Below are 9,510 nucleotides of genomic sequence, written 5' to 3'. Positions count from 1 at the left end.
AGACGCCGAGGAACAAAAGGTGATTCCAGAGGAGGAGGGGGGAGGTGTGTGGAATAAAAGAAGAATATAAAAGAGTTTAAAAACTAACGAGGAACTAAAATCTCCTCCTCCTCGGCTTCCAACCGACTTTTTTTCCCCCCACACAGCGCTTTGCTCGAGCCCGAGCCGTGAGTGCGCACGCGCACGGCAGCCAGGAGGACCTCCGGGCCCGTTGGAGGAACGGCAGCAGCAGCAGCTGGCGGTGGCGGCGGCGGTTTGCAGGAGGAAAGAGAGCGGCGGAAAGGGACCCTCTTGGCGCCCTGCGCGAGAGGTATCGTCGTCTCAGAGGTGGCGGTTTTGGCGGGAGAGTCGGGTTGAGCGGTTTTCCTTTGGGGGCAAAGCCGACTCCTGTCAGGGGACTCGACGCCTTTCCGTGAGGATATAAACTTCATATATATATATATTATACATTTCAATTTAATATAAATATATAGGGATATAAAGTTGTAGCCCGTTATAAAGTGTTGGGAAGGGATGATGATGATGATGATGGTGGAGCGCCCTTGTCTGCGCTGAGAGGTTGTCAGTTTCAGTCAGTGACAGGACAGCGGCGGCGGAGACCCCAACCAGACTCGCGGGAACCATGGACATGGAGGTGGCCGAGAGCGGGAGCAGCCCGGCGGAGCAGACTAAGAGCAGGCCAGCGGCGCTGAGAGCCAGCCAGGGGCGACAGGGAGAGCAGGAGGCCGCACCGGGTACTGCCAACGCGGGCCGGGCGCCGGCAGCGGCCTACGAACTGCCCTGGTGAGTGCGAGGGGAGAGGGCGGGCGGTGCTAATGTCAGGCGGGACACCGGTCAAGTGTTAGAAAAATAATCGGCTTTATATATATATATATGTTTATATATATATACACACATAAAGCCATATATTATAGTATATATATTATATGTACATAATATATGTAATTATATATATACATGTAAAGTGTTTGTGTGTTTATATATTTATATATACACACTATAGATGTATAGATGTATGTCAAATGTGGAAATATATATACAATCTACTTTTTCTAATAGTTGAAGGAATGACTAACAATAGTCGGTTTAAAAAAACTATTGTGCTGTGAATCCCCCACTCCTGCTTTCACAGGCTTGACTGTGGGGAACGGTGGGTTAATGATAACAATAATAATAATCCTCGCATTTGATATAGCGCTTTTCACGTCTTCCCGACGTCTCAAAGCGCTTCACAGAATAGACTGTAAAGTGAATTGACTGTATATTTGTGGGTGAAACGTGGCAGCCAATTGCGCACAGTAGTTTGCATAAAATCTTTGCATAATTATTTCTTTACACCATGAAAAGGTCACTGATTGTAAAGCGGTGGCCGGGCGGTGGCTAAATTTCCTCACATCCAGTTGCAATCTTTTTTATCATTTCTTCCCCCCCAAAAAAAAACTATTGCACGCAGAATAACATCGAGATCAAACGTATCTCCCATGTATGGCTTAGAAGTTCACATTTGAAACTTCCGGCCAACCATCATTTATTTACACGTCATAATATTTTCATGCATTTCTTACTTTACATTCTTTGAANTTTTTAGTGTGGAAAATCTACCACATTTGTTCAATCCTCCCAAATGTTATTGTAGTTGAATCCGTGTTAGTCTGTCAGTCACTGAGGCTGAAATGGTAAAGGTAGCGGAAAACGTCGAAACTAATTGTTAATAACTGAGTACAGTACATTTAAATTGCATTTTTGTTTTACTTTAAGGCTTCTGCGCTATTCATGTTACAAGATGCACAGTCAATACACTTTACAGTATATTCAGTTGATCAGGTCTCAATGACGTGATAAAACGCTACCTCAAATGAAAAGGTTATTAAGTTTTTTTTGTATTATAAATACTGGATGCATCAGAGAATGATTCATTTTATAGAGGAGTAGTGCAGAGATGTACAACAGAATAATTGAAATAACCATCTGTCTAAGAAAGACTAGATTAGAGATATAAAGAACTCCAAATGTTGGAGATCTAAAAAAATTTTAAAAAAAGGAAATGCTAAGGGGATCAGCATCTGAATGAAAAGGGCAAGCTTATCGGATAAATACAGAGCTTTTTTTTTTAAAGCTGATTGAAATGAAAATGGGTCAGGTTTTAGTCAAATATAATATCATGAAAATTATACTATGGACTGCAACAAAAATCAATCTAGTTTCTGTTTCACACGATATTCCACGTGCAAGATTTTGTGTGTGTATATTGTTTCTCATTAATTTTAATAAAAATACAGTAATACCTTTTGTAAGGCACATTATGCTCCGAATTACCAATCAAAAGTTTTGCAATCATTAAGCTAACATATTCATCTTAGAAGTAAACTCTTTGTAATTTTCTTTTGACTGATAGCAAATTTGTTTTTTTTATGGTTCATGCAACCATGATTTAAAAAAAAAATGTTTTGTAACTTTTTAACACAGGGTTGAGAAATACAGGCCACTAAAACTCAATGAAATTGTGGGGAACGAGGAAACTGTCAGCAGGTTAGAGGTAAGAGTCAACATTTTCAAAGAAACAATGGTGTGTTTTTATACCAAGATGTTTGATGGAATAATCTATTAGTAAAATTGATAACAAAATTCACAGCTTTCATGATCTAAATGATTGGTTCAGAGTAGAATCAATGGTTATAGAGACAGTTCCTATGTATTAATTTGGTTTCCTTCTCTCACAGGTGTTTGCAAGGGAGGGAAATGTACCCAACATAATTATTGCAGTGAGTAATCTCTACTTCCCTAATTTTTCTTTATTATTGTCTTCTTGGGGCACCTTTAGAACTCTTCAATCTGCGTTTAACTCAATCTGGAGTACATTCTTAAATCATTGTTGTTTGCTTTGTCCTGTCAGGGTCCTCCAGGTACTGGTAAGACTACCAGCATTCTTTGCTTGGCACGAGCACTCTTGGGCCCTGCATTAAAAGATGCAGTTCTTGAACTCAATGCCTCCAATGACCGGTAAGATACTATTGGATTTGTTTTATATTGGGTATTTAATACAAGTCGAGGGTATGCTCGGAAAATTTTTACGTTCACATCTGGAAGTTTGTATATTTTGGCATTCAACAACATCTCTTATGGTTAACTTATATGAATGCTTTACAAAATAGTTAAGAATTCAAGAATAAATTGAAAGTAAATGTGAATTATGATATGGGTTTTTTTTTGTTAGAGGTATTGATGTGGTCCGAAACAAAATCAAAATGTTTGCACAACAGAAGGTCACCCTACCAAAGGGTCGTCACAAGATCATCATCCTGGATGAAGCAGACAGGTAAGAAAGATAAAGTTCACACCTATTTGAGTATACAAGGGCTGTCATGGAACAGGGGCACACAACAAATGGTGGTAATGCTTCTATATATGGAATGGAAGCTGGAACAGGGTATCGGGAAGCGTGGTTGAAGGATTCATTTAAGAAATCACTTAATGGTGCATTGGAACAGTAGGGCTATTATTCTGGAATGTTGAGATCAAATTGCAGGGCCTGCTTTACCTGATGTCGTCACAGATTTTTTAAATTAGCTTAGCAAACCCCCTCTAAAATGTAACCTTGTGAACGTGCTCTGACTTGTTCATCTACCAAAGTTGCTGCGTAAGCAAGAGACTCATTCGAAATTCTGCAGACAGGCCAGGACTGAATGTACAGAGAGGAGAATTGCTTTTGAAATTGAATGTAATCAGGCTGCTACACTTGTACCTTCTGTAAACTTACAGCATGACGGATGGGGCCCAACAAGCCCTGAGGAGAACAATGGAGATTTACTCTAAAACAACTCGGTTTGCCTTGGCCTGCAACGCCTCCGACAAAATCATAGGTGTGTTTATACTGTTTTGATGCTTTCAACTCTGTTATAGCAGCACACAAGACAAAGTATTTACTCCTGAATAGTTATGCAGGTGTATCTGTCATTTTATTTCTCATTGAGTTTGTGGAAGTTAATTGAAGAATCACACCACGGGTAGCAGTGATTGCTCCTTTAACCATGTCTTGTATGTAGAAGAGTAGTACTTTATTCTGGTTGCAAGGGGTAATCTGTCTCTTTTGCTTGTATTGTACCTTATGACTTCCAATCGAGGCACATTTTGAAGTTTTAAATGTGAAACGAGTAAAACCCAGATTGAAGTAGGATGTTGCATATTTTTTAAGAAGGTAAATAATGTTCAGGAGATTGTCCCTAAGTGCTTGGATTGTAATTGATTGTGCAATGATTGTATTATTGTGTGATAATTATATATGATTTTGCCACGTTTCGCCCACAAAATACTTCACAATTTATTCATTGAAGCACTTTGAGACGTCTCAATGACTCGATAAAGAGCTACGTCAAATGCAAAGAATCATAATGATTCTCACTCAATCCATTCTAATGCTGCATTCACAGAACCGATCCAATCCCGTTGTGCTGTTCTGCGTTACACAAAGCTGACAGACGCACAGGTCCTTGCACGACTGATGCAGGTGGTTGAGAAGGAAAACGTCCAATACACAGATGATGGCTTGGAAGCTATAGTTTTTACAGCCCAAGGAGACATGAGGCAGGTAGGAGGGGAATATACTGGGAATATAAAATGAGAACAACCTGACCTGCAGATGTTCAAGTAACTCCAGTAAACCCCAAGCTTGTCCCAGCTTTGATAAATGTTTTCTATTCTCAGCTTTTCCAATTGCCTTTAGATTTAGTCTCATTATTTCTAACATTTTACAAGCCAGTTTCCAAGGAGGAAAAGCTGCAGTAATTAGGGCCTGTTGCTGAATGTCTGCATCATTGAGGACCCGACTAACCTCGTTAGACAAATGAAATAAATTTCTATTGTGCCTGTAATGTCAAAGCATTTCACAGAAATTACTACTGCATGTAGTGACTGTTTAGTGTAAGTCAAGGTTCCACAAGCATTCGTAGAGTGCATTGCACTTCCTCCTCCACAAAAACTTCTATTGGAAATATCAGAACTATATCACCGAATTTTCATCTTTTTATAAATGAATTTTTGAGGGGTGGGTAAATGCAATTCTTAGATAATCATTTAAATGTTAAAGTTTTTTTTGTCTTTTTTTAAATCCTTCACAGGCTTTGAACAATGTGCAATCAACACATTCAGGGTTCGGGTTTGTCAATAGTGAAAATGTTTTCAAGGTCAGTCAATTCCCATGATTGTATAATTCTGCCTCTAGTTTTCCTGAAGTGTTTTAACATAATGCTGTGGCTCAGTGGTCATGCAAGTTGTTGTTGTATTTTCTGCTTTACAGAACATTATACCCTACTCCCCCCCCCCCCCCCATTGCATTGTACATTATTTTTGAAAAAGTGTGTGGTGGGAGTTTTCTGTAACTTCTAACCATTTATTCCTGGGCATGTGTAAGGAAACCTCATTGGAGTACCACTTCTAGATTTACCATGGCTACAGTGATTTTAGACTTTGGCTACACAGATTAGCTTCTGATTGAAGTCACATATTGGTGTTATATTCAACAAATGGGAGTGTTAGGAGAGGAATTTATAGTGAAAACAGCAAAATATACTGTTTTAATTCAAAGCAGCTTTTTCCATCTCTTATTGATTATCCTTATGTTAATAGGTCTGTGATGAGCCCCATCCCCTGCTGGTGAAGGAGATGATTCAGCACTGTGTCAATGCAAATATAGATGAAGCATACAAGGTACATTTTATGTAGATGAAGAGCCAATTCTAATTTTCTACTTCTACTTTTCTTCAAACACGTACGCATTCTCTTGGATTTCCACACTCTTTGCCCGTGATGATCTTGGACCGTTTTCCAGCAATTGCACCAGATTAATGTGTTTTCTTATTTTCTTTCTCCTGCAAACTCACTCGAGACTTGTCAATTCTGGAATTCATGCAGCCTTTCATCTGTGCCACATGGCTGCTTGAAGTGCTCCCGGTCATCACACAGCACCATCCCTTGTTTAGCTTCCCTGTTTGTCCTTGATTACTTTCCCCCAAGTTTTGCAAATACAGTAATAGCAACCTCAATGCTAAGATGTGTTTTTTTACACTGATAGCAATTATCAAAATCTAGTGTTAGAGGAGGATGTGTCAAACAACTTTGTAATGATGAACAAAAGCAATTCAAGGGTAACCAGGTCATAAAACAATTCATACATTCACATGTCAAATTTATTGTCAACTTGGAAACTGGCTGGCTGGCGAACTGTTGACGTTCTTTGCCTGAATGTAATCCTGCTGCAGAATACCACTCATAACTATGATGTGAACTTTGTTATAACCATATTTGCTCTTGTGTTCCACCCAGTGTGCGTTTCAGCTTTAACTAGCTGCTGTGAATCTGAATCCAATCAAAAATGGTTTCCTATAATTAAAGCTAATCCTTTCCCTGCTGAAGACAGTTTTACTGTTCCATTCCAATGTGTTAAAAGGGAAGGATGTGAAGAAATTGCACTGTTTGTGGGTTGAAGCTAGCTGCTGCCAAGTGCCTCCTACTCGAAAGTAACTTGATGGCTTTTAATGTCACATTGGGTGGTGCATTTTATAACCAGGTCTGTGTGTTTTTTATAACTAAGAAGATTGTATTTAATCTGACATGAGATGGCTTGACATTTGTAACCAATAAACCAGATAATAAATTCAGTCATTCCTGGTACAAATTAGTTTAGAGTACGTTAAGAAGGTAGATTTGCTATCAAGCTTTCTTTTCTCACTGCAATCGTGTGGCAGGGCTCTATGGGACTTGGTGTTTATTCTGCATTACTCCTTTTTTCCATCTACAGGTTGTTGCTCATCTCTGGAAATTGGGCTACTCACCTGAGGACATCATTGGTAACATTTTCCGAGTCTGTAAAACTTTCCAAATGCAGGAATATTTGAAACTGGAGTTTATAAAGGTGAAGTACTTTAACCTTCTTTGCATCTGTTTATAGAGGGAGCTGTTGATGAGAGCTTGTCTTTATTGTTGCTGTTAACATGTACATGAGTATTGTAACTTCAGTACTGTGGTATTTTTCTGTTGCTTCTGTTAAATTTTCCAGTAAAACTCGAGCATTGATCTTATTTTAAATACATTTGTAAAACATAGCAGCCGTAAACCAACTGTAAAGGACGCCGCAAATTATGTGTTTGGATGGCAATGTGTTCCTGGTGTGGCACTCTCCAGATGCCTTGTATTTTAGAACCTTGCAAGTCTGTCCTTGTCATGTACGAATGCTGTCAAACAGTAGAGCAAATACCATTACATGAGACAATGTACATGCGGGCTGAATAACCTTTCAGCTGATAGCATTCTCTGAAATGTATTAGACGTGGAGATAATGATCTCAAATATTAACTGCAAAATGTCAGATTCGTATTAATCTCTTGGCCTTTATATTAAAGTGTAAGCTACCTTTCTGTAGGGTGGATTTAATTGGTGTTTTGGGATAGTTTAGAACTGCCAAGATTAGCTCTGGTGGAATTACACCTTTTGAATTGATTTGCTTATTAATGTTTAAATGGTCAAATTCTTGCTGTAATCATAGGTTGGATTGAAGACTCTGACTATTCTGTAGCTGAGTTGATCTGTACTGCAAAGCAGCAGATGAGGAAAGCTTAGTGGATCTGTCAGGTTAATCAGTCTCGTACCTTCTGAGTTTGGGCACCAAAATAAACAGAAGCCAGTTTAGGTAATTGGAACCCAAGATGATTCTGTTATCTGTGGAATTCCAGAATAAACATGTTTTTGGGGGTGAATTCCTAACCAACTGCTGCATCTGCTGGCTCCTGTGCTGTGTTTCGTACAAGTTACTGCAAGGATAAAACCAGGACCTGCCGAGATTAGTTGACTGGCTAGACTGTTGTAGATTGGTGTTCCATGCAAGAGAACATCTGGGACAATCCTGTCTGGCAGAGAATAGATCTCATTCTTAGCACTTGGGTTTCGTGAAAAGGCTTAATGTACTGCTGGGAGGTGTTTGTCTTGCATCCTTTGGGGGTAAACGGCTGAGGATGCTTTACTGGAGGACAGATCATCTTCAACGTCTGTCTGCAGAGTGACTTTGCCGAGATCCAAGAAAAGATTGCCTACCACTCAGCTGGTGGTGGGTTGAGTGGGGAAACTCAAAGTCAAGATTGAGGAGAGATTAAATAGGGGCAATATTATTTCATCTTCGTGACCCAGATTTGAATCTCTTCGAGGGCTGAACCTTGTCCTCTGGCGACTTAAAGATCTTAAATGAGTTTTGGAAGCCTTCAGTTTAAGCATAATTCCACCTTGATTCACTCTCAGAGAGGTAATTGACAGAAGTGGAGTATTGGGAATTCTTTATTTGGATTTAACCCACACAGTCATTTGGGAGCTTTTGACCTGGAGTACAAAAGGACAAAGGCCACTCTTAATACACCTGTTTGAATCAGCATCTGTCTAATGGACTTCGAACTGCTCACCTGTTGATGTGTAATATGGAAAGTAAACCCTTTTGTCTGGCTTTCTGCAGGAGATTGGATATACTCACATGAGGATTGCGGAAGGAGTGAATTCCCTGTTACAAATGGCTGGATTGCTTGCTCGACTTTGCCAGAAAACCACAGCTCCCCCTGCAAGTTAATGAGCCTTTGTGGTGTGTGCTCAAGGGCTTTATTGTTTTATTATAAACTCTCCTCATTTGAGTTTATAGGAAATGTAATCCATCTCCTGTCAGTTGTTCTTGTGTATATAGGTTTGCACAGTTTCTGTGCTTGTTTTTTTATACTCCAGAGTAAAGTTCATACAATAAATATCAATCTTCACCAGATGGAAAGTGCATTTATTAACACCGGTGTCTAGCTGAATGTCTTGTTCAAAAATTAATAAGACATAAATTTTCACCTATTTTAGAAGCACTTTTTCTATCTCTGAGCAGAGGTTGCAACCTACAGCCTATCAGTTTCAATGGGAACAACCTTTCACTAGTCTATGTGGAGATCAGCATTTGTGGGTGCTCATGAAAGAAACCACACACGCAAATAGAAAGATTCCAAGAGCTGTAAATTATTATAGGTATAAACATTTTGGGGAGAAAGCATTTCCTTTTTATTTTGAAGTAAGAATAATACTCAGAAGGAAGCTGATTTAAAAAGAAAACCACTGGCACAAGGTTTCCTTAAGAACAGGAAACCCAGAATTTGTTGACTCAAATTAATTTTGTTACTTGGTTCCTTTTATTAAAAAAAAATCTCTTTCCTCCCCGACGCCCCCCTCAGATTTTAGCTTGTGTAGGCTTTTGTTCATGGATTGGAGCATCCTTCTGATCAGCCAGTGGGGCTCATTGCCATTTTACCCCCCCACTCTAATTTGTCAGCAAATAAATATTCCTGTGTACATGAACTTGCTTTTAGTAACTGACAGTCTATTAGTAAGAGTTCTGTCGCAAACAATCAAACCGCAAAAGTCACCTGCATGTGCTGCAATGCCTCACGGGGCCACTTAACATGCACGCCAGACTGCATAGCTGCGCTGACTGAGCCTGGTCTCCAT

The 9,510-nt window shown here is 39.5% G+C and overlaps 1 protein-coding gene across 1 annotated transcript; it reads left to right on the top strand.

The window, feature by feature from the left end:
• Positions 1-212: 212 nt before the first annotated feature.
• rfc2 (replication factor C (activator 1) 2) lies at positions 213-8,788 on the top strand. The gene is made up of 11 exons (XM_007906157.2): positions 213-783; positions 2,467-2,536; positions 2,721-2,762; positions 2,894-3,000; positions 3,215-3,316; positions 3,760-3,860; positions 4,428-4,585; positions 5,115-5,180; positions 5,623-5,703; positions 6,794-6,907; positions 8,492-8,788. The coding sequence occupies exons 1-11, from the start codon at positions 623-625 to the stop codon at positions 8,600-8,602; spliced, it is 1,113 nt and encodes a 370-aa protein (XP_007904348.1). The 5' UTR covers positions 213-622; the 3' UTR covers positions 8,603-8,788.
• Positions 8,789-9,510: the final 722 nt, after the last annotated feature.

This window comes from Callorhinchus milii, unplaced genomic scaffold (genome assembly GCF_018977255.1).
Source record: "Callorhinchus milii isolate IMCB2004 unplaced genomic scaffold, IMCB_Cmil_1.0 Scaffold10, whole genome shotgun sequence".
Lineage (NCBI taxonomy): Eukaryota > Metazoa > Chordata > Chondrichthyes > Chimaeriformes > Callorhinchidae > Callorhinchus > Callorhinchus milii.
The sequence above is the reverse complement of the archived record's forward strand: the minus strand, read 5'-3'. Positions and strand labels throughout refer to the sequence as shown.